We start from the raw sequence: 25,335 nt of genomic DNA, 5'->3' as shown, positions 1-25,335 counted from the left end.
GTTTGGAGAGAGGGAGATAAGACACCTGAAAGCTTCAAAACAGTCGCAATCTACTGCTGGGCTTCCCAAACTTCACCGGGGTTTTCTGGATAATTTCATCAAGACTGCTGCTTTTTCCCCTGGGGGTCCTTCTGGTGGCATTACAAGCTCCACACAGCAAAGGTTCAGGGCTTTCAGGCCACCAACTTGATATCCACTCCCTACACACAGTGAGAACTTTGCAAGTTGGCCCCTAAAAGGCTAGAATACTATTAGAAAGCATTTGCATTAAAAAGCATCTACAAAACTGAGAGGAACATCCCATCCCTGAAGCCTTGGCAAAAGTCCACCTGAATGCAGGCTGGGATCAGCTCCTCAGGCGCCCTGGACTGTGGGTCCGCTGGAGGAACCGAGACCACCCAGGCTGGATCCCTACTTTGGGGAAATTTTAATGTTTGACATCTATATCAAATGCTTTCTATTGTCACTTCAGGTGGAGTGATGGAGTTTGAAAGTTGACATTGGGGCAAGGACCCAAATTAGAGAGAAACTTGCTAAAAAAGAGGAGTGTGCTCTCCCTCACCCTTGTGCTCTCTGTTGTGCTGCTTCCATTGTGCTACTCTCACTCCTTCCTCTTACAATTGTGAATGCTGTTGTCCAGAGACCACTTTCATCCTGATTATCTGTAATTAGGAGTAGAAATGACGGACCAACTAATGGCTATTGCTGTACAAATGTATTGCAATTTTCTAAAGTCATGTTGGAATCCTGGGCAGCAAACAGATTTTCCTGCCTTTACAATTTATTAAACATGAAAAAACAGCCCCATTTGGGACTGCATAAAAAATTATCACTCTTCAGTCATAGCATATACTCTTCGACATTAATCCTATTTGAAAATGTTACCAAGGTGCAAGCTGTTATTTCCAAACCTGCAGCAGAGTTTATAGCAGCGTCACTGTGCAGGCTTCATAGGTGAATTAAATGTCCACATTGTTGCCCTTCTGCAAAAGAGAGTAAATGAAGCAACTTTAGAGAAAACCATTTAAGCCTGACTTAGTGCAACTTCTTCTCCATTTTCAGGCTTTTTTAAGAGCTCCAGGCATGGCCACGTTTGTCTCGGGTCAGGCGTTCTCTCTGCCTGCCCTCCCCCTGCCTTCCTTTAGGCTCCTGCCAGTAGCTGCCAGCTTTGCCAGTTATCTATAGGAGTTTGTTGGAGGGTTTGTTGCCTTTTTTTTTATGGCATAGACCTTAGGTGAGGGAATGGGTTATATAGATCTCTACTACTGGCTGCAACCCAATTAACTACTCTGTTTTAAGAAATTACTGAAAGTTTCAAGAGTGGTATTCGTCTACCTCAAGTTGCATCCTTCAGTCTCCTCTTTACCTTTGTAGCTAAATGGTGAATCTCTCCTAAAGTCTTGTTCAGCTCACCCTCCCTTGTCCTCCTGCCCCAACAACTGCAAGCTTTTATTAATTCTTTGGTTGTCTTGCAGATGCCAAGAATTATGCCATTGCTTTTGATTAAGAATCACACTTTCCCGGTTATTTCCATGCACCACTTCTAAAGATTATAAAGAGATTTTGCAGTAGCCATTAATTCTTCTTAGCCCATCCTCCATATTTTGTAAAGTGATTTCGAAAAGATGAATGTGCTTCAGTTTGGTGTTGATGCAACCTTTTAGTGTTTTCTGTGCTGAAATATAGGCTAATGTATCAGATAATGCTACCCAGTTCCAGCAGTTTTACTCCTGGCTAGGCAGGGGCTTGCTGTATGAACCCTAATTGCTTACACTGTTTTCAAGACTAGAAAGTAAGTTACATTAATCACTTTTTGCAAATAGTTTCAAAGTTATAAACCATTGATCAATAAAGGTGAGAGAAAAGACTGGAGCCTTCAGGGAACAAGTAATACATTCATTACTGTGAACAAATTCAATACAAGGAATGAATCAATGTCATAACTCGCTAGGAATGTATTACATATTGTCCCACATAATCTAGTGCAGACCAGACTGGTATTTCTTTCATGTGGTATCTGAAAAATGATTGTTCTTCCTCCAGTGAATCGCTGTTTGATATTTTCTGCAGAAGAGAATATGAAACAATAACGAGAGGGTCAAACGCTGCCCTTCCGTGGGCACAAGTCCTCAGCCTCCCTGCCCACATCTCGCTGTATGCCTAAATCCCATATTGGTGGAGCCCTACAGAATGTAATACAGAATGGCAGCCCTGAGTCACCAGTACCAACAGCAACATAAGTGCGTTGCATGTCACAGAAAGGATTGAATAAAAAAAAGGCAATTATTTAGAAAGGAAAAAGGCTGTACCGGGGAATGCCTACTACGATGCACATAAACCACTTACTGTGCAGTGTTACAGTCTCTCAAATTTTTCTGAATACAGATCTCAGTTAATATCAGTTAACTTTTCCCAGATTGTCTTTTCCGTGCCAGTCTCCCCCCTGGAGCACCTGTGCTCTGCTCGCAGGGAGAGCCCAGCAGCACTTGTGGGCAGCTGCCGGGAGCCTCTGGGCTCAGCCTGCCCGGGAGAAGGGAGCTTGACAGGCACCGGATCCATCGTCTGCCACCAATGAGTATGTGGCATTCATTTCTCGGGTGTGAATAATTTTGAGGGGACCTTTTCTTCCTCTCTTCTCTCCATAAAAACTAGTATGTTCTTTTTTGGAAACCCTGGAAAAGGACATACCTTGGTCCACACTATCCCAATGGCAAGCAAACAGCAAAAATATCTCCAATTACTTAATCAGTAAAAGGTCTCTTATTCTGGAAACTCATTTTGCGGGTTTTATGATCATCTTTTTTGGGTACCTTCTTTCTAAACTATGCAGTACAGCAAAAAACCCAAACCAGAAAATTTCTGGATTATTTTCTGAGTCTACCATTACACTATGAAGTATCTTTATCAGCCTCAGCTTCATAGTATGCTTTTTTCCATATAAAGACAGGAAAGTCATTGAAAGTCTGCTAGAGAAAATATCTATGGGAGGATTTGAGAAAACATTTTTCTCAGGAGCAGTTTAAGCTCTATATACTAGAGAATGCCATCAAGTTAAAAACCCAAACCAAATCAACAAAAAAACCTCAAACCCACAAGGATTGCTTTCATGTCTGATGTGAAAAATGTGCAAAACTAGGCAACTTGGAAGAAGGTTCAACCTGTCTTGGGTTTTTATTATTCTTTGTATTCTTTTTTCTTCAAGAGAATATAACACACTTTAGCTGCACTAATCCCCTTTCACCATCTCCTCTCCCTGGATACATTCAGATTTATAATGATTATTGATTAAAACACTTCAGAACGTAATCAATGTGAGGGAGAGATGTGGCTAAAGTTTTGCAGTGTGGGATAGTGGAAAGGAGCAATAAAAAAGAAAAAAAGTAATCCCAAAACTCTTATTTGCTGCTGGTGATAAACAGATGAATACATTCATTAGGCTGAAAAGCCAGACAATGAAAAAGTGAGTGAAAATAAAAATTAATAATTTTAATGTATGTAATATATGCATGAATCACACAGCATTGGACTCCATCAGCCATGAGTCAAGTGTCTTCTGTGCTGCCTTCTCATTATTGACTGATTTGCTTGAAGCCCGAATTAAAAAAAAAACCAAACCCTAAGTGAATATCAAAACATGAAAAAATAGTGCAGAACTTTGAAGCAGTTTGCACAAGCTGGGCTCTCTTTCATGGTCTGCAGACCATACGGTTGGGTTCTGGTTTGGTTTGATTTTTCTTGCTTTGTTGTTGCCGTTGCATGTGGTGGGATGCCCCTGGCGGGGTGGTGCTGCTCTGGCACGAGAGGCAGCTGCACAGGGCCCAGGGCTCCAAAGAGCCTAGGCAGGTCTGCAGTAACCAAGGACTTCTTGAGGCTTAAGGTGGCAGTTTCGTTCATAAATAATTAGATTAACTTTTAAGTCTTTATAACTGGTTCTGTAACTTTTTACACTGTTACCCATAGTCAGCTCCAGTACCAGGAGTTGCATGAGCTTCATATTGACATTTCTGTGGAAAATTTCTCTGTATTTCAAAATCTGTCATTAATACAAATTGGCAAACTAAGATTTTTTTTTTAAAAAAAGTCCAAATGGTTGTATTGAAAAATATGTTGAAGCACAGTAGATAGTTGTTAAACATCTTTTTTTTTTTTTTTAATTTGTCTTAACCTCTGGTGGTGTCTGTGCTGTGTGACATGTAGGCACTGATGTCCAGCTGGGTTTGAGAGCTCCATGGTCACCTTGTTGTGTGCTCTATAAGAGAGTTCAGCTTTTGCTTTCCGTAAATCTTTAGGATCTTCCTGAACCAGTGATTAGGCTCTGTATTGGTTCTAGCAGGGCTCAAGCCTGTCAATAAAACACAAGACTTGGGGTTGGTGGTAGAAGCTGAGCATCAGAGGGGTTAACGGCTGCCTGGGCACTGCTGGGGCTCTCCCCTGCTCCCTACCTCCCTCCCAACAACTAGTCTTTCAGCAGATAGGTCTTTTGCCATTCTGCAACATAACTCTGATCTCTTAAAACTACATTTGAGTGGTTTCCAGCTCTGACTGAAGGGATAAAATGCTTTGTACTATTTATTAGTCTGAGTAACAGCAACAAATCAGTGACCACAGCTAGTAAGAGCAGAAGGTATTGAGGGGACGGTGAATATCAAGTACAAATTGTGAGGGCCTTTAGATGTCAATTAATTGTAGCTGGGATTCTGCTGGGGGTTTTCTTGCCTCGTGTAATCACTGTGATAAAGATAGGGTTGGTGCACAGTGGTGTGGTTTCTCCATGAGATAAGCAATGGGTTATTTCTCTTGGAGGATATCCAAAAGCAACTGAATAATGCTGAACTGGATTTCCTACCCCTCGTTCCAGCCCTACGTCAGCGATGTGAGTACTGAAGAGCATCACGTACCATCTGTCAGTGCGAGCGCCCAAGTTGGCGGGGGATGCTTCTGATTACAACTGATCCAGGAAAATGTCCTCCCCCTGTCCCCCCCCTCAGCACAGGGCATACTGTCCAAGATTTTTGATGTACAATATGCAACTGCTGCAGAGAAATCTTTAGACATATTCCTCTCATCGTCTTTGAGTATTTTCTGCGTGTTTCAGTTCTCTGTGATATAATAGCAACATTATTTAGCTGCCATTTGCTGTCCTCTGCTTGGTAAGGTACTGCTATCTTATTTGGTCAGGGAATTGAATAAGGAATAGGAAGATTAAATTAAAAAGTATACTTTGTAGGAAGGAAGGTCTAACTGGAAGGAGACGTCAGAACATACAGAACAGTTTAGTATTTAGAAAGGTATGGGGTGAGACATAAGTGTCTGATTTGAAACGCTGTCAGTATGTCTGCAGAGCAAGCAGAGGTATCATTGTGGTGTGTGCAGGACCAGTCTTGTTAGCCTGACTCCAGCAACAGCTGAGAAACGTGTGTGCGGGTCACCGGGAGCCCCTGGGAGACTCTTGCAGGACACAATGCCACCTGGGTCCTTGCCATTGCTGTTATCCTCGTCTGTGCTGCTGGGCTGAAGCTGGGGTGGGGATGGCTTCCCTGACTCGATGTACACCTTCACTTGCTGTGCAGCCGTACCTGTGTTGCCCTCCATCTGCCTCCCAGCTTTCTCCTCCTGAACCAGCGAGTCAGTTTTACCGCATGTGTGCCAAGGGAGACCCTGCCAGCCAAGCTGGTGGGAGACCTGGATTTGGTCTCATGAGGTTGCAGCCAGCAAGACCTCCTCTAAACTAGCTGTTTCTGTGCCACCATATTGTCCCTGAGCTGGGCCTTCTCTGTTCCTTGTTCTTCCCCAGTTGTGTGACCTTTGTGTCCCCAGGTGACTCTAGCGGAGAACACGTCCCCAGGGAAGCAGCATTTCACTGTGTTGTGTGAGTTTAACAACTCCTTGGTCCATTCATCTTCTAATTGTTTTTGTAAATACAAACTAAAATGGCAAATTATACATCAGATGAGGAGCGATGGTTGGTCTGTCTCTGTCCTTTGGGTCTGTACTGGGATTGGGAGCCACAGAAGCTCCATATCCCACATTTAACTCAATGATCTCTAAGGTCCCTTCCAACTTGAACCATTCTATGATTCTGTGACGGTAGGCAGCTGTTCCTGGAAGGACTTAGACACATGCACCCCCCCACATTCCTTGAACTCTGATGAATATTTATCACCAATCCCTGCTGGCCATAAACCTTGCACAGCCATTTGGGTGGTTATTTTTATCTTGGTTGCTGCACTGCAGTTGGGGTTTCAATATTCAGACCAGAGGCTGAGGAGGCAAGAGGAGCAATCACTCCTGCTGGCACACATTCCCTGAATGACCATGCTGAAGTGATGAATTTAAGCTTTTGACATGTTCTTCACGGTAATATTAATAGCGGAGATTACTGCAGATGACAGCAAATTAGATAAGGCAGGGTCCCCCAATGCTTACTGCCTGACACTGAATTAGTTTTGGCTTTAATATTTCACTTGATTGAAGAGCGGCGCTTAAAATCTGTACAGTGCGCCATATTTTAAACTTCCTCCAAGAAGCAGAAAATGAGGCTTAGGCCACAAATGGGACATTGACATTCACGTCTGTGTGACAATTGCCTTGGGAAGCGCTGGTGGAGTTGCACCGGTTAGGAGTTACCACCTTAGCAAATTGTGCAGGTCCAAGGCAGGGAGAAGCCCCAACAGCATTCAGCTTAGGGAGGTCAGTGAAAAGGTGAGTTTATCAAATCCCTTTCCACAAAATTTCTCATCTAGGACTTTATGTTTGTGGTGGAAGGGCTTGGAGGGTTTTTAAGTTTGTTTTTGCTTGCTTCGTTTGGCAGAGAGAAGCAAGGGACAGCTTTTTGTCTTCTGAAGTTGATTCAATACAAATTTTTGTCGATATGAAAGCCAGAGTAGCAAGAAAGTTTCATCCTCAAAAGCTAAGTTGATGAAAGACATATAGTGAGGTCCTCAAAACACTTAGTGAGAAGGCACAGCCAAATAGGAAACTTAAGGATTTCTCTTTTGCGTTGGGTCAGCTGTCGGGTGACATTCATGCTGTGCTGCGCCAGGAGCAGGCTGGCCGTTGTCCCTCGGGCCTTGGTGTCTGGGAAAACTGGTCTGTATGGGTGGGAAGACACCCCATCGCAGCTGCTGTCTCTGGTTAAAGCACCTCTCCTAAAACTATAGGAAATGAGTGTTTCACGGAGCCTAGTGTGAAGGTATCCACAGCGGTTTTAAGAAGACAAGGCAGGCAGGGTGAGCAGGGCACTCTACCTGAGCAAAGGAGTATTCGTTTTCCATGTGGTCAACCGCCGTGGAGCAGTTTCCATGCTTGTGTGACTGTTTGGTTCGGGATCCAGGGCTCATTTTGTCACATTTGCGTTTGTCACATGGTCTGTGTGTTGTGTCATGCTGTAGGTGTATCTCTGATCTCCAGGTGGAAGGACCCGCTGAATTAGGTCTTCATTTATAGGACCCTAGAGTGATATCAGCGCTGCTTTGCTAGAAAATCTTAGCTGTTTTTTCTTGACTGCCATGGATCAGATCCAGGCTGGTGTATCCACTCATCCCAGCTGTAGAGTCCCCATTAATTTGATGAAAATTTCATTTTAAAACTCGTTCTCACAACATGAGCAGTGATAATTAACTGACAACAGCATAGCTCGATTGCACACAGCTTATTTGGAGATCATGAGTGCAGCAGTCCTTCAGGGCTGCTTTATTTTTGTTGAGACATTGCCTGAAGGAAAAAGTTCACAGTGAAGTTCCACCTCCTCTGGATTTTGTTTGTTTGGTTTGTTTTGCTGATGCTTTGCTTTTGACAGAAGATTTAAATACTTGATCATCGTTTGAATGTGGAAAAGTCGGCATTATTTTAGCAGAAAAGGCAGCACGCGATCCTGGACCAAAACTGAGAACATCAATTCATACATAATTTATACATTATTTCTGTGGGCCTGACCCCCATGCAGACACTGGCCATTCTCCTTATTTGAGACACACATATTGTGAAGAGAAGAGCTCTGGTAAAATCATATATTGGCTTTCCTTGTGTTTTCCTTTTGAAAATCTGCTCCTGTTAAAGCTTGGAAAAGTACAGATCACGAAATCACAGAATTGTCAGAGTTGGAAGGGACCTCTAGAGATCATCCAGTCCAACTCCCCTGCTAAAGCAGGGTTGCCCAGAGCACATCACTCAGGACTACATCCAGGCGGGTCTTGAAAATCTGCAGAGAAGGGGACTCCACGACCTCCCTGGGCAGCCTGTTCCAGCTCTCTGGCACCCTCACCCTAAAGAAGTTTTTCCCCATATTTGAGTGGAACCTCCTATGTTCCAGCTTGTGCCCGTTGCCCCTCGTCCTATCGCTGGGAACCACTGAAAAGAGTCCGGCTCCACCATCCTTCAACCCACCCTTTAGGTATTTGTAAACATAGATAAGGTCTCCCCTCAGCCTTGTCTTCTCCAGGCTAAAGAGTCCCAGCTCTTTGAGCCTTTCCTCGTAAGGGAGGTGCTCCAATCCCTTAATCATCTTAGTTGCCCTACGTTGGACACTCTCCAGCAGTTCCCTGTCTCTCTTGAACTGGGGAGCCCAGAACTGGACACAGTATTCCAGTTGTGGCCTCGCCAGTGCAGAGTAGAGGGGGAGAATGACTTCCCTCGACCTGCTGGCCACACTCTTCCCTGTGCAGCCCAGGATCCCATTGGCCCTCTTGGCAACAAGGGCACATTGCTGGCTCATGGAAAGTTTGCTATCCACCAGGACCCCCAGATCCTTCTCCTCAGTAGTGCTTTCCAGAAGATCCACCCCTAACCTATATATTGGTGCCTGGGGTTCTTCCTCCCCAGGTGCAGGACCCTACATTTGCCCTTGTTGAACGTCATTAGGTTCTTCTCTGCCCAGCTCTCCAGCCTGTTCAGGTCACGCTGGATGGCGGCACAGTCACGCTGGATGGCGGCACGATACAGATATTAGTAAGAAACCCTCCTTTGAATTATTATTGGGTTTTGGAGGGATTTTATCACTACCCTCAGTCAACACCTGGTTATTACCAATTGCTGTGGTTCAGCACAAGCTCCTGTAGTGTCACACCAGGAGTCATGCTGGTGCCTGGAGATTGCCCTGGCACATGAAACAGCTGCTGTCTCTCATAGCAAATCCAGAAAGAGGATGATTTCTGCAAGTTTTGCATCATTCTTATTGGACTGATAACAGTGAAACTGATAGGGTTGGAAAAATAGACATCAACCCCTTTGTTTTGCTGAAACTTAAAAGGAATAATAGAGATCTCTAATAGGGATTTCAGTGTATTGAGAGCAGGGAAGTTTATATTCATGACCTAAATTATTCTGGTATTTTTTGTTAATTGATGAATGATTTATTGCACATACATTTCCGCTGTATGCTTATTCCCACAAATGCAAAAAAGAATTACAAAGGCTTCCCTGGATTTATAGAGGACTGGTAGATCATCTCTCTCTGTTACTAAATACTACATGGTTTTAGACAGCTGGCATGACTCTCTTAGCTCAACGGGTGTTTTGCATCTCTCTGAAGTCCTGGCTGGCATCAGCTGCAGACAGCGTGGTGGTTCTTATAGAGGTTAAAGCAGAATAGCAGGATACACAGTCTTAGTTTAATGCAGTCAGCCAAGATAACACCAGTATAAATACGATTATCCATTACACACTCCATAGGTTGGTCCCATATTGACTTAAGCAGATCCATTTATTCATCAGCTTTTTTAAGTACAACAAAAATGTATATAAAAGGCCTAAAAGTACTTTCTTTTGCCTGCCTCATATATCAGTTTTTCTTTGAAAAAAATAAAAAAGACTAGCAACTAAAGACTTCTAATAAATGCTTTGGGGCCTTTGGGCCTGTTTGATCCTCGCTGTAGATCACTGCAATTCAGTGCCTGGTGGGTACATTTTGACTACGTGCCTTGCACCTTTCTGCAGCTCTAGTGCTCTTTGGCCATCCCTGGGAACGACAACGCAATGTCCTGGGACCAGCTTGGCGCTGGGGCTGCCACTCAGGATGAAGGTGCTGGGGGAAAAAGGACTGAAAAAATGTATTTCTACCCAGAAACAAATACCAAGGGGAAACTCTTGGTACTCTTCTTCCTTTTCCATTTTGAGATGGTGACACTGAGGATTGAAGAAAGTCAGGAAGTAGCTCTTAAGTCCTGCAGACATCACAGTCCCTGTGTAAAGAGATGAACCAGAGAAATCTGTACCCAATAGTGAAGATGTGGGGGTGAGAGCTGTTTGTTGAAGGGCCTGATTTTCAGAGCCAGGTGTGTGCAGTGAGAGGAGTATTCAGCGGGACGCAGTATTGAGTGTAACCCTATGGGCAGTCCACTGTTAACGATTGCTCATACATGACTGCAAGGTTTAGGTCAGCCACAGGTGCGAAAATGTCTTCTGGAAAAAGCAGAAAATGTCTTCTGGAACCAAGCTGCTCTCTCCCAGTTTCACCTCCCTGGAGAGGCCAAGACAGATCTGACGCTGTACTAACGATCCTTTGAAAACCCCATCAAGAAAGCTTGACATCTATGGTGTTTCTTAACTAAGGAGCAAGAAAGAGCAGCTAATTCCTTCTTTACATGTTTTTTAGGTAGACTGATAGCGTTCCCTCCATGCACCATGGGAGGAACGAGGTGGTTTAGTGTGCCTGCCTTGCTCCCTGTACCCGGTGTTACACATAAGAAAAGCTGCACGTTGCCAACATCCCCGCTACTCATGGCACTGATACTCTCCAACGAGGTGACATGAGGGTTGGGCTGGCAGTCGGGGCATGTCTCACAGAGTCCCTGCCCTCCAAATAATAACACCCAGGAGTTGGTATCAAATAAAGCCAGTCTGTCTGCCTTCGGCAAACTCGCCTCAAACCCTTGTGCGGCTGAGCCTGTGGGGCTGGCAGTCCAGGGAGACTCTCAGTTGGTTTTTGCTTGAGCATTGTTAAGCATGGTATGAATTTAACTCATGTATCATTTATGAGGATGATTTCCCCTGCAAAGCTTTCTGGTGTTGAGCTTCTAGCATCCATGAAGGGGCTGTGTCTGAGGAGCTGAAATGGTCTTCATTGAAGGCTTGCAATAGCACCTCTTTCATTAAAAGCCACCTTGTCTTGGTCCCGCTTAGGAGAAATTGGGATCTGGATTAGAAGAAATGCATGTAAATGCTGTTATATTTTCCCTTGACATTTTCTTTTTCTTTTATTTTTTATTGAGTACATTTCTCTATCCTAGCTTAGGGACATTGGCTATGTTTGCTACTTGATGTGGTTACAGAAAAACACGTGAATGTGATTTCAGACAGCCTTTGGCCTCATGGTATTTTATGCTTTTTCAGCATCGTTTCAATCCATAAATTTACACTGGGATCTATAAGATCAAGTCTCATTGATTTCAGTGACAGATGCATGAGTGCACCTGTGAACTGAATCAGAAATAAGGGGCTTTAGCTATCGGCCAAGGGGAGATGTCCTCATTTCCCTGACAGCTTGATTTGTTTCTGCAACTCATTCTTCCAGATGAGTGAAAAAAGATCCTGCATATTACATGAGTGTATGCAACATTATAAGTAAATATCCTGTTCTAGATAGGACATCACAGCTATGGCTTAAGCCCTGGATGTTTGCTATTCTGGCAAACGGAGCACTTCCCTTCGCCACACTTCATAAAGCACTCAGCGCGCAGGTTGCTCTGGAGTAGCTGGCAGTAAAGGGATTTCTCAGCCTCATTTGTTCCCCTGTCTCCAGGTGCATGAAAAGCTTGATTATGAAATGTCGGGAAAATATGGTTTGTGAAATCAGCTTGCATGTGGAAAATATCTGATTCCATCTCTGGGCTGGGACACTCCATCTATCTCCGAGCCTCAGGACTAACAGTAACACATTCACAGCCATGAATGTGTCTCCTTTCAAGGAGCACAGATGGGTATGCCCAGGCTGTACATCCTCTTCATTCAACAGTAGATTTTATTATACTGGGTGAATTGCCTTCAAAACACAGGGAGTTTCTGTAACATTGCTATTTGTTCAAATCCTTACTGTAGTGATAACCAGATCGGCTTGCGTGGCTTTTAAATAAAATTCATGACTTTGCACTGGGCTCTGTTCTTCCAGAAAACAAGATTTTCGTATAACAATTCTGATAGATGATCTGTCTTAATTGTGGTAGCTATCCCTTGTCAGCAGTGGTTGTGTTGTTTGATCCTTAAAATCCTTTGGTTTCTTTCTGGGACTTTTCGATTCAATATTATTGCCCAGGGATGCCTGTGGAGAAGGAGGTCCCTAGGACAGTGCTCACGTCTTGCTTTGGGAGGTGAAGCAGGTCTGGCTCCTTAGATCCCCCCTCAGCTGGAGGGTGATGCTCTCAGCACCGTACCCTTGAACCTGTGTGCACCCCTTCATATTGCAAACAATGGTTTGCAGCAACTTCATTAGTAAAATCCCTGCAGTCAAACTCTTAATGAAGCTCTTCTGATGTATTGGGTAGAGAGATGCACTCCGGGCCTACCAGGTAAATAGAGAATAACAACTCAATCATGATGGAGGGTCCACAAGACATTTTGGTGACACTGAGGTTGTGGTAACAGGATTGGCTCTTTGTGTGACCGAGATGGAGATGAGAGTCCCCTTCTCTGGAGATTTTCAAGACATGCCTTGATGCAGTCCTGAGTAATGTGCTATAGGAAATCCTGCTTCAGCAGGGGAATTGGACTAGATGATCTCTAGAGGTCCCTTCCAACTCTGACAATTCCATGATTCCGTGATGAGACGTGGACCAAAGGAAAGAAGAGATGGAGATGCTACAGAGTCAGAGCTTAACAAATACTGATTTGATTTACATGAGATATTCACAGCCCCTGCCATGTTGTGCTTGGGGTGGAAGATGCATTTACAGATTAGGTGAACGTTGCCACTTAAACTCCCCATCCAGACCAGGAGGGGAAAGGGAAGGTCCAGAGCTGAGCACCCTGAACTCGTGCGCTTGGTCACTGCAAGAAGGGAAACCCAAGGTTGGAGTAAATAGTCAAGCTGAATTGGGATTTTGTGGTTTATTTGTGCTCGCTCATTCCTTCTCTTAATAGAATTGCTAAAACAACCTTTACCTGAAATATTAAGCCCTAAAGATTTGCTGCCACGGTAAATATTACACTTGAATTGATTAGGTGCACTTCAGAAATCAAGCCACATTCTTAATGGAGGAGCAGTGCATATTTTCAATGTTTATCGTACTGTATTAGGTGTTTAATTAAAAAGAGGTTCCCCGAGGATTAGCCAGCTTCATGTTGATGGTAGAAGCAGATCTGTTAGCAATTTTTGGCAGGTAATTATAATGTGGAACTGGATGGCTTGAGCTGAATATTTTATGATAGCAGCTCTAGTTGGAATGAAGAGAAATGTAATCACTCTTTTTGCTAGGGAAAAAAAAATCAAACAAGTACACACACCTGTTTGCTTCTGCAGGTTTGCTACCTTGGTAAATTAGGAAGGAATTAGTGTCGATATTATCCAGATTACTGGGCTGAACCCCACAGCGGGGAGCAAGGGAGTAGGTTGATGGCTCTTGCTGCTTGCACTTCTGCAAACACCTGCTCTCGCGTGCTCCTCGGGGAGCCGGGGGGATTTGATTGCCATTGTCTGCTCTTATGTTAGATTAAGCCGGATCAGCGGGACAGGATGTAGCCCTGCGTGTGAGAGGTAGAGCACGGCTGGAAAAGAAAAGCATCTTCCCTTCCTTTGGCAACATGCTGCCTGTCTGGGTGTGATTTTCAAGAATCTTCTTGAGATTAGAAGAGGTTTTACCCAGCGTAGCCACCATCTACTGATCCCTTTGACATCCCTGTGGCTGAGCAAACTTGGCCCTTATCAGCGTGTGTTGATCTTAATACTACGTGTGGCAGCAGATAGATGGTGTGAGAGGAGACAAACAACAATTTGGGGAGCAAGGCAGTCGTGGAGCAGGCTTGTTTCTGAGACAGGCTCAGCCCAGACCCCTCACCACCAAGCTGCTCCTGCACCAGGGCTTCTGTGGCAGATCTTTGGGACAGGTTGTGACATGGCACATACCGCATCCATTTGCTGCTGCTCATGTTGCTCAGAAAGCTCCAAATGAATAGGTCTTACTGGATCAGATCATTAATCCTGTAAGTCCGGGCTGAGGTCTCAGGAGAGCAGAAGAACCTGCTCTGGATTCACTGCTGGGAATCTTCTGTATGTTATCAGTCTGCAAAACAAAGTGTTTAGTCTAATGACTCCCAGGAGCCGACTTGTGCAAGGCATTTGCGAATGCGGCATTTACTTTACACTCCTCTATCTAATCTCTCAGTGACTCCATAGAAATGAGGGAGCTTAAGAGAAAGGTGGGAGAGCTCAACTTTGTATTGACAGGTTTGTTAGCATTAGGATCTGAAGTAACTAAATATATATATATACACATTTTTAATTGTTGTTACTGGATATTGTCTGCAGCATGAGCTGTCCCTGCTCTCAACACACCCCTGCACGATGGGGTGTGTTTGCACAAGAGCCCGTGTTTCCTGGCCATGCCCAGGGCATATGCAGTGGTGGGAGCTGCCAAATCCAGGATACAGTTGCTGAAGCTGCCCATGAACATCAACAGGAGACTTTAGAGAAGCCCTGAAACATTGGGCTCAGCATTTTATAAGGATTAGGCTGAATGAGCTGATATAAGGAGAAGGAAAAAACAGATGGGAGAAAGCATTTATGAAGCAGCTGCCTGTTAACCAATAATTTGGTACATTTCCTTCAGTTCTTTTCATTAAGCCACAATATGTGGATGTCTCATTTTCTGTGAGATGCATTGAATGTTCAAAAGACTCTGCTATAATTACACAAATGCTGAAAGAGCAGAGACATGCGCTGTGTCAGGAATAGTTCTCTCTCTTTGTGTTTTGGAGTACAACAGCCCCATACAGTACCCTTCTTCTACACCCATCTCTTCTCTCCGAATTCTTTTCAACAATTAGGGTAATGAGATGAACTGATGATTTGCAGTGAACGTTGTTTAAATCTGAGAACTCCCAATGGAGGGTTTGGTTTCAGGTCCTAGACCCATTGGGGGCAGCTCAGTGTGGTAGCCCGGGATTTATCTATGTATACAACAAAAAAACTTGCTTGATTGTCCATGATCTCTGTTACATGAGAGAATTTGAGCTTTCATTCTGATTATAGCCATATACGGTCACATCTACTTTGCACTACTCTGAGACCCCTTGTGCCCGCAGTTAAAAATATAGGAGCAAATTTTTGTAAGAACTCAGAATGATAACACTTGTTTTCCTGACTTTGTTGCACAGTTTGTTAATGACGTTATGTTGCTGATACTATGTTAGTGACTCAAGCTTTCCATGTTGCCTGCCCACCACAAGTTCCTCACCAAAATGTGAGCTGGCTCTCCCAGGATCTGTGCTGCGGGATTAGCAGGGAGAGGCCATGTTGAGTGGAGCACATCCGTCCTGGAGCGGGAGGGTGAGCCCAGCTTGGCTGTGCTTTACTGGCCCAGGAGCAGGGAGGGAGATGATATGAAGCTCCAGTTCTCATTCCTGGTCCTCTAGCATATCTGACTTGCACCGGGTCCCAGGCAGCAGAAGGGAACAGCAAAAGGAAGTTTGTGGTTAATATAAGCAGTTCCCTTAGTGACCGTGCATACAGAGAGATTGGGTGCTGCACAAGAAGAGGTGCTGTGAGTACGCTCTTCAATGAGCAAGAAATTCTAGTGGGGTCCAGGCAGAAGGGTCTTTTGGATGACAAGCCGTAATACACCATCTTTCAATAGGCAGTAATGGTAAGCAAGCCTCTCTGTTAACGGGTCAAGTTTCCGGGGTGTGAGTTAAGGACTCGCTTACCAAGTCCGCCCGCAGACAGCTCACATGGTTTTTAAATTGAGGTGAAAAGAAAACCCAATCTTTACACGTAGAGTAGGTGCTGCCTGATGCAGAGACCTGCCAGGCACCCTGGCTTTTCAGATGCCCTGAGATCAACTGGAAAGGAAAACTCAAACTTTTGTAACCTGTACCCACTTGCTTTTCCAGCAAAATTTCCAGAGTGTTTCAGTCCTTCTCTGTTTTTTGATTTTGGAGTCAAAGGGAAAAACAGTGAGCTGCTGGCAACTGCCAAAGCTTTGTTAAGATGAGTATAGTCCCATGGAGCTGTGATAACTTCCACCAGTTAAGGAATACATTGAGGATCTCCTCAACCTTCTAGTGCAGTGAACTCAAGAGATTGATTTCAGTTATTTCTGAAAGCTTAAAGATATTAATGTCAGAAAATAGTAACTTTCTTGAGAGCTTGAAGTGGGGTTATGCACAGGCATGGTTGGACAGGGGTGTGGAGAAAGTTAATCAGTGTCCGTCTCCCTCACCAGAGATCTGCTTCATCTTCTAATGCTAAGCTCCTGACTTGCCTTGTTGATGACGCAGATTAATCATTAGTCTCTTATTAGTCTTGGTCATTAACCTTATAGAGATCATTAGGGAGTCTGAGACAATTTGAGGATGCCGTAGCCTCTTGTGGCAGCCAAGTCCCGTGTTTGCGTTGCACCCAGAGAAGCTGGGATGCCTCCAGCTCATGAGAAAGCTCTGCTCTCCAGTGAACAGCACAAGAGAGTGGCTTTTACCGCTTGGGTTGTCTTCGCTCCCCAAACACGTGTTGTTTCAGCTCCTCTGTTGGTGCTAGCATCCTACGCAGCTCCACTGTCTCGTTGTGCCATGTTCTCCTGAGCTGGAAGCCGGGACCCACAGCCTTGTTGCAGGCAGCGTTTCTGCACTAGGAGCAGTGGGAGTTTTGCATGTGCAAAAGGCTCTGGCTCCTGAGGAACACAGTTACCATTGATCAGGCTGAAACGGAGATATGTGCTTTGAGTTTAGCTTCTCATGCCGGTAGTGTTATCTGCCGAATTCATTAACTCTGCAGTGCAGCTCAGGGTGCTTTAAAAATTTAAATGAAATTAACTGAAAACCAAAACCTAAGTACAAAAGAGTGTTATTTACCTCCTGTACTCCCTATAATTCTTAGTTTGGAGCTAAAGCAGCAGTAATTTTTCCCATCTCCTCTGTATAATGGTCTTCTGCATTAAAGCTTAGCTTGGTTGTGTGTCTGCAGGTCCCTGAAGAAAGGCAGGATCCACCTGCACAAGGGCTGGGGCCAGCACAGAGGAGGAGCTGGTGGCGAGGCAGGAACTGGTGCTCAGGAGCCATGAGATGGCGGTTTGTCTGATGCCCACGCCAGCCTGCGGCAGGTTAAAAAGCTGTGTACTGCAGGGGCTGGTATGAACAGAGCTCTGCTTTTGGTCACAACATTTGTGCCATGTGTTTCTCACACAAAGTCTCTAATGGTTTCTGATGCTGGTGCTCCTTTCTCCATAGAGTTACTTCTAGGATGTTTCTCCTCTGGCTACTGCCTGTATATTACTTGCTTTCATGGCACCTGTAGTTTAACTGTCCTTGAGGCTCTTCTGTTTTCCCCACCAGTAGATCAAGTTGGTTGGACTGAGGCTGGAACATGCAGAAGTTGTTACGGAGGAGGGGTGATGGGAAAGAGGGGTATCTCCCGGAAGGCTCATTTCTAGAGGAAATCAGGCCCCTTTTCCGTCTCTTCTCTGGTCATTTGCAATGTCTAAAGACTGAAAAGGCGGATATTTTCAAGGCAGCCAAAAAATAGGGGCTGAGCCCCGGCAGACCAGTTTTCCTCATCCTTCCTGTCATGCTGTAGGGAAACACTGCAACTGAACAGCACTACCTTTGAGCTGGTCAGACCGGTGATGGAGGAAACCTACACGGTGCTAATACGAAAATAGCGCGAAAATCAATTCTTCCCCTTTTTCAATAATATCATCCATATGTCTAATGGAGCTTAGGCAGAGAGCAGAGTCATGTTGGCAGCCTGATCTTTCCCAGTGCAGTTAAAGATGTCTGAGGCGGTGATCTGGTGCCCGCACAGAGGAGCTTTCTGTTCCCTCCTGCGTACCTTGCTCTGGTCTCATGTTACTAGAAAATTACTGATTGTGCAGAATCTGGAACAACGAATACATAAATGGATTAACAGAGACAACACACTGTGCAATCAATAGTTTTTCTCCCCATTCCTGGTGACAGAAATAAGCAAAATTCAACCAGGGACAACATACTGTAGCTACAAAACTGGTGCAGGACTTACCCAGATACCTTATACACACACCTTACCTGCTCTGATTATAGGTATAATATGGTTACTTGTCAATGCTTGCATCACGTAGCTTTACTGTACGCATAGGACAGGATATTTACAATTTTTTCCATCACCATATTTTGTAAGGTTAGAAGGAAAACAAAAACCAGAAATGATATTTGAGAAGAATGTAAAGTTTAAGATGCTTATGGTCAAATTTTTAATAGCTCTAAATGCTGCTGACAGGACTCTGGCATCGTTGACCTCAGCAGAAACTTAAGTGCTCCCTGCATGTGAAGCTTGAGTGCCTATAGTGCTAGAGTTGCTTTTTAACCGTTGATTAAAATGTTCTGTTAAAATACTAAAATATTAATAGATATTCTGCAGTTGGTATAATTAATTATCACATTTATCTAACTGAAATTGTGGCTTCATGAGAGTAAAAAAAGTTTTATTGCCAGCTTAATGTTGCGCCTCTACATCACAGCCTTAATGCCTGGATACGGAAGGTTATTATCAAATGCAGTTATATGTAAGCTAGTTACATGCCTGAAATATTAGTGCCTGCCACTGCATTTCTATAGCCAAAGATATACAATTTATAGAAACTAAGAAGTATGTACATAGTCCATACTAGGACTACTTTGTATCTTCTTTGTTTTTTCTAATATATAGGCTGGTGTTAAGCAAACTATGTTTCTTTTAATTTTGTAATTTTTTAGATCCTGTTTACTCTAGCAAGCTATGTTAGTCCTGAATTAATTAGTCCTGAAGCAGTCCTGAATAGATGAACAAAGGAAAAATATTGGTTGTTCTTTCTTAAAAGCGCTGAGCTTTTCTTTGGTGTTTTGAACAGGACTTTTCAATGCCATTCAAAGGCGTTCATTCTAAAAGATGAGAAATTTCCAATAGCCAGTGGTAATTCAGTGCCAGAGCTGTCTATAACAAGAGAATCATCATAAATAGAGTAGCCAACAATAAGGTATCTCTGTAGTGTCATTTTATTGTTGTGGAATAAAATAGCGAAAGATGGTCCATACGTAAGGCGTCAACATAGCCAGGCTAGAAGGCAATTTGGGAACATTTGGGTCTCGAACTGCCATTTAAGAGCAAACTTCTTCCTGTTAAAAGACATGAGTGCTAATAAGCATTAAGAAAAGTATTGTGATGAAAATTAGGCTGACCAAGGGACAAAGAAACTGTTATTAACAGGAGCATCTCTGAGTTTTACTGAATTAATTTATCAGGTCTGGCAAATACCCGCTTCCTACCTGGATTATGTGGTCAGGAGAAGGAGGGATGCTGTACGCTCCCACCCCCAAGAGCTCCGCATTCAGTTCAGAGGGGCCATGCACAGATCACAGGTCTTCCAGGCAGCACCAGCAAGAAGGGGACTGTGGCGTCTCCTTTAAATACTTTTCTCCACCAAGGTTTTAGAGAGAGGAGCACGAATTATTGCACAAAACATAGAAGGGCATCCTGCAGGCAAGGAATCCTTAGCTCCCACCGTGTTAGCTATTTCTGTGCTCCACTGAGCACAGATTTCAAATGTAATGTGGTAATTTTAATAGAAAGCCAGCTAAGAGCAAGAAGGAAGCAGTCACGCTATCAAAGGCTTACATGCCACATTGGCCCTAATCTGTACAAAAATGAATGCCCAACTGCTCGGTTGACACAAGGGTCCTGCTTCTCTTACTGCAGCTGTTGTACCTATTAGTGCTGAGTGCTCAGTGTTCTGCTGAGCCCATTTTTCCTCCAAACCTTTAATACATAAAGCAGCAAAAGGACCCCTGACAGACACCTGAATTTCTTCCTCTCTTCTTCCTGTTTCTGCGCAGGGGAAACACGTGTCCCCTACCAGCTCCTCATAGGAGCAGCCCTGGTCCACAGCTGGCAAAGGGTTTGAAGGATCCTGTTAGCATCCCTGGGCCCGACAACCTGGGGGGAAGGAGGCAGGACCAATTCCTTCTGCTGCTTGGGTTAAAAAAAGCCAGAGCACAAGTTAGGCCTCAAGGCAAGTCTGCAAGAGAGCTACAAGTGTTACTGCAGGGACTTTGTAGGTGAGCTCATAGCAGAGACCTAAATGACCACATAGAGCTTTCCATATAGGATATTTTCATAAGAAAGCCAGAACATCAAAAACTAGTGATGTGTATGCATGGATTACAGAAATCTTTTGGGCATTTCTGCCCAGTAATACCAGCTTGTAATCATTAAAATTACAGCTTAATTATCCACTTCGGCACAGGTACAAAATAATAATCCTGCCTCACTTGTCAAAACTGAGATGATGGCTGATGGCAGCCGTGTGATTCTCTCTGCCCCAGCCACGATTTTCATTAACTCTGTCAATGTGACAACTGCCAAGTCCTGCTATTGACAGAAACTCCATGGTAAATTTGCTAAATTTCTTGGCTTGTGCTGCTGCTCAGCTGTGTTATAATGCAAAGATATTTTAATGAATCCCAGGAGCCAAATGATCTCTGCTATAAAGACTATTCCATAACTTTTCAATCCTATACACTATATAGAAATTAGTCATTCGACTCTTGAAAGGAGCAGAGAATGCATGGAGTTCACGTCCCCGGTGATGCATGGTTCAGTGCTCGTCATGATACGATCATTTATCAGTGACAATACTGGAGGCAGTTTTTAAATTCAGCACTTCTGCCATTTCTGAGATGAGCATCGCATGTTACTGGGAGAACTGTCAACCACTGGGTACCAAGTAATTTGTTACATCTTTTTATAATTCTTAATATCAGTTAGGCCCTTTTTCAAACAAGTCTAACTTCTTTAATCACTATGTAATCTTCATATAGGTCTTCACCCAGTAATACATGCATATATGGCTCTTGTTAATTTGAAAGGAGTTACATTTCCATAGCAGTGAAGATTAGGAAGATTAAATATCTTAATTATATTCTATATTTTCATTATTTTTTGTACTTCTAGGGATGGGCAAGAAAAAAAAACAGGTTGCTTTCTCAGATAACATCCCAATCTTTGGTATTTGTTAATATGTTTTTAATGAAAGACTGTAGACCTGGTTGAGACTGCGGGTGTCAGAGCAGGGGGAAGAAGGAGAGGTGTTTGAAGTCACTGCCCTGCAGAAATGGGTGTCTGGGCTGGCTGCGGACTTTGGTGTGTTTCCGTATCCTCTTTCACTTCATCTGTCAAGCCAGAGGCATGGGCGAAGAAGCAGTATTATTTCTTAGGTGCTAACCACCTCGGCAGAATGTATCAGAGGGTAATCAAAGGAGTGCAAACTTGCTGAACATGGTTATCCCCCCATGATTTCCCCTGATACTGGCAGCCTTTCTCCAAGGCGGGGAGACTGCAGAGATCAGTGCTGCAGTCTGTCCTTTCCAGAGCCGATTCCCCATCTCCTACACCAGTGGCTGTGTTTTGAAAGCCTGCTATAACCAGGGAAGAGAGCTTAGTTCTTGGTGAGCTCCAGAAATTTGTATTTTTGGCCAGTAGTTAGGGTAATGCAACGCTGACTAATGAAAATTAAAATTTTACACACTATATACACTTCCAGAAATAACTGTGCGATATTAACAAATGCTGACAAATACCATGTGTATGACTGTTAGTGCTTTCCATTCTCTGACAGCCATGGCAGACTCCCTGGAGATGGGTTTGGGAATACCAAATGTTGATCTGAATCTTTCATTACTCCTTTGGTGGCTTTGGCACTTTGCACCTATTATCTATTCTTAACTTTATTTAGCCTATTTTTGCAGCCTTGAAAGATGGGTTGTTGGGTTTGCCAAGCATGACTGATTCCTCTTCTACCCTTTAAAGAATTTATTGGACTGCAGTGTATTACTTTAATTCAGAGAGATTATTGCTAGTACCCTTTTTGAATTACATGTACAAGGCTAATGAGTCATTTCAGATGAATGAGGTTGTAAATGAATTAGCACTGCTGATGGTCTTCTAGGCAAACACGTGGCTGTGGATAACGAGTTACTACTCTCTCTTAAGATGAACAGAGCAAGTTTTCACTTAGTTTTAGTCCTTAAGGCTCCAGTAGGATACCAGCAGGATAAGGGCAGGTTCACAGTAAGTAAAGCAAAAAGAATCAGTATAACTCTGGGAATAGGACTTTTTCAGAGAGAATGAATTTGTTATCCTTGAAATAATTATTTTGATAGACTCCCTGTAGCCTACTGAAGGTGTGTTTGGTTTTGCATTCGTGCAGCTAATCAGATAGATACCCATCAGCCCTGGTTAAACACAGCATCTGTAGTTGTCTTTGCAGGTGCCAAAGCCCATCAACTTTTAATGTGGTTGATTATTAAGGAGCTTTTGATGCATTCAGGCTTCTCCTGGGCTGAGCAATGAAATGCCCATTACATTTAACATAGTAGCTTGACATTTAAATGTCAGTTAAAAGCCTTTTGTTGAGCTGGTGCCATTTCCAGAGGGACGTGTGTTGCATTATTGGGACAGCCTCACAAATAGCTAGATAATGTGACTGTGATTTCAGGTCCTTGCCACAGTTTTGTTCTATAAAGAGAGAATTTAAAACTAATTATTCCCAGGACATATGTAACTTATGGAGTTGGTAATGCCTGGGACAGCAGCCGCTGTGTGCACAGGCAGGTTGTGAGGACAGGTATCAAGAAGGTTTGATCAACTGCATTGGAGAACCATGACCTTTTTATGAAATATTGCCAGGAATACTTGTGAAAATGACATTTGTTTTCCAAACACTTAAATTGCTATTGAACAAAAATCTGCCTGGAAACAATGAAGGATCAGAACAGCTTATCCTGTGATTGCAGGATAAACGTCTTTAGTGACCACAGACCGTACACGTCCTGTACATTGGTGGCTCTGTTTCATCTTTGGAAGGTTGTTCTTGAGGCTAATATAGGGCAGAAGGGAAAGGGTAAAGGAGGGATGTCTCTGGAGGCCACCAGCCGACACAGAGCAGCTTGCAGAGCTGCTCCAAGTCTTTGTGCTTGAGCCCGGGAGCCTGCGCTGCAATGAGTCTCCCAGCAGGGCTTGACGCATCCTTTGCCCCGGTGGTTTCTCTCAGGGCAGTACCACCTGTGCAGCTCTGAGCAGTTGTCTGCCATGCAGAGAGGCAACGTTCCTTCTCTTTCTCTTATTATGCAATAGAACAGTCCCAGCTTCACTGCAGGGGAAGAGCAATAGAGCCAAGAGCAACATTTGCCCTTCTTGTTTTCCATTCGGCAGCATTCTCTTTAATTTTTAATGATTATAAATTACAAATTTGTGAGGCTTTGGAATAATCAATAATATATGCACGTTTGTTGGGGGACAAGTGATGTCATCTGTTTTTTTCAAATCTGAGATTATAATGTTAGATCTTGTACTGACAGTTTGAAATCCTTTATAATGAATTAAATTGCTTTGTAACATCTAAAAAGAATAGGCCATACTTCATCAAATCTGTGCCTTTCTGAGGTAATAAAGTAATAATATGATCGTTCATTTTTTGAGGTCTAGAATCAAATTTAGAAAGAAAAAATTGAACATAGGTATGAATTCCTGTTTCTAACAGTTGTTTTATCCTAGGAGGATCTTGGGTTCCCTTTCCATAGGAGAGCAGCTGGGTTGCATTGAGAAGCAGCCTGATACACAATGTGAGCTAAAGCAGACAAGGCAAGGAAATTCACCCACAACCTTCCAAAAACTACTTTGATTGAAGTTCACTTTGAGTGAACTACTTTGATAGTATCAGTGTGTCCAGTTGTACCCTTGGGGAAGAGACAGCACAAGCACGCTGCACTACACTCCCTGCTTATGTAGTGTCGCAGATAAATTCCAAACAAGTCAAGGTAATTAGGAAATAAGAATGATCTGTTTGAGACCACAACCATCTGAGATTTCAAAATACATACTTTGCCTCACTCATACTGTTATTCCATCTTCTTTAGTACCTCCTCTATGGATTAGCATTGCAAGGGTGTGATGGCATATATGAAACAGTTTGGTTCTTTCCAAGCTATGCCAATTATTGGCTTTCCTCTGTTTACCGAGGAAATAAAGCCTCTGGTTTATTAGTTTGGGGTTTTGAGGGGTTTGTTGCTTTTTGTTTTGTTAAGCTTTTTCAGTGTTGTGGCCAAATAGAACTTGCTGATTTACATTGGATCCTAAGTCATGGTTGGATCCTTAGAACGATCGCAAAAGGTGAAGGGGATCTCTCCTTTCATTTGCAAATCTTTCCTTCTATAGGACAGTATTAACTCGATATTAAACCAAGATCTACTGAATAAAATTGCCTAAGATGTAAGCTGTTAGCATAGGGGCGAGAGGGAAGGAAAGAAAGGTGAGGAGCCATCTGAATGTTTGAGTTTAAGCCTGGAAAGAGCTTGAATTTCTCTTTATGTTTCATTTATTTATTGTTTATTCCACCTGTGCAGTCATTTGTAACACTGCCACAGTTGTTCAATGTGACCAATATTCACCCCATTCTCAGTGACAGTGTGAGTAAGTCTTGCCCACTTTTGTTTTCCCATATTAAATTTTGCATAAGCTCTATTAAAATATAACTATTCACTCTGGTGCCATCTATGCTAAACAGAAATGCAAATCACTATCCTAAAGGCAATTCAAAGGAACACTGAGTACTGCATACTTTTTAATCATCATCTTGTTACTTTTACCATTAGCAACAATAATTAGTACCGTTAGCAACAACCGTGTGTGGTTTTAATTTGGCGATTTGGCAATACTGCTGTGAGGGAAAGGGTCAGGGTGCAATATTTAGAAACACAGGAATGACTGCATCAAATGAGAGCGACGAGGTTTTAGCACTCAAATTAATTTTGTGTTGGGATGAAATTGAGACCTCTTAAAATCTTGTAAAATGCTCAGATTTATAAACTGCAGAGCAGGCCTGTGGGCAGAGCAAGCAGCTGCACCGTGGAAGATGGGTATGAATCTTGTTCTGTTTGATTTGCCCCAGGATTTGCCCTGTTGTTGCCTAAATCCTGGCTAAGGGCCCAGGGCAGCTGTTGAGCCAGTGAGCAGTATCTTCAAAGTAACTCAGGAGCAGACCTAGTAATGCCGATCCGGGAGTTAATCCAGTTCGCAGGAGTAAAACAAGGAGCAAGAAAGCATTTTGCAGTATTAATGGAGTTCAGAGACATGGACAGAATTTGCACCTTGGGGCCACGACTTAAATTAACCTTGGTTCTGAG

The 25,335-nt window shown here is 43.4% G+C and overlaps 1 protein-coding gene across 1 annotated transcript in view; it reads left to right on the top strand.

Moving 5' to 3' along the window:
* Positions 1-25,335, top strand: part of KCNIP1 (potassium voltage-gated channel interacting protein 1) — a 282,480-nt gene that overhangs the window by 40,864 nt on the left and 216,281 nt on the right. The window contains exon 2 of the mRNA XM_074155392.1: positions 3,520-3,546. Coding sequence (XP_074011493.1) covers positions 3,520-3,546 — 27 coding nt within the window. The remainder of the gene's footprint in view (positions 1-3,519; positions 3,547-25,335) is intronic.

This window comes from Numenius arquata, chromosome 11, assembly GCF_964106895.1.
Source record: "Numenius arquata chromosome 11, bNumArq3.hap1.1, whole genome shotgun sequence".
Lineage (NCBI taxonomy): Eukaryota > Metazoa > Chordata > Aves > Charadriiformes > Scolopacidae > Numenius > Numenius arquata.
Note: the sequence above shows the minus strand (reverse complement) of the source record. Positions and strands in the feature narration are given on the sequence as shown.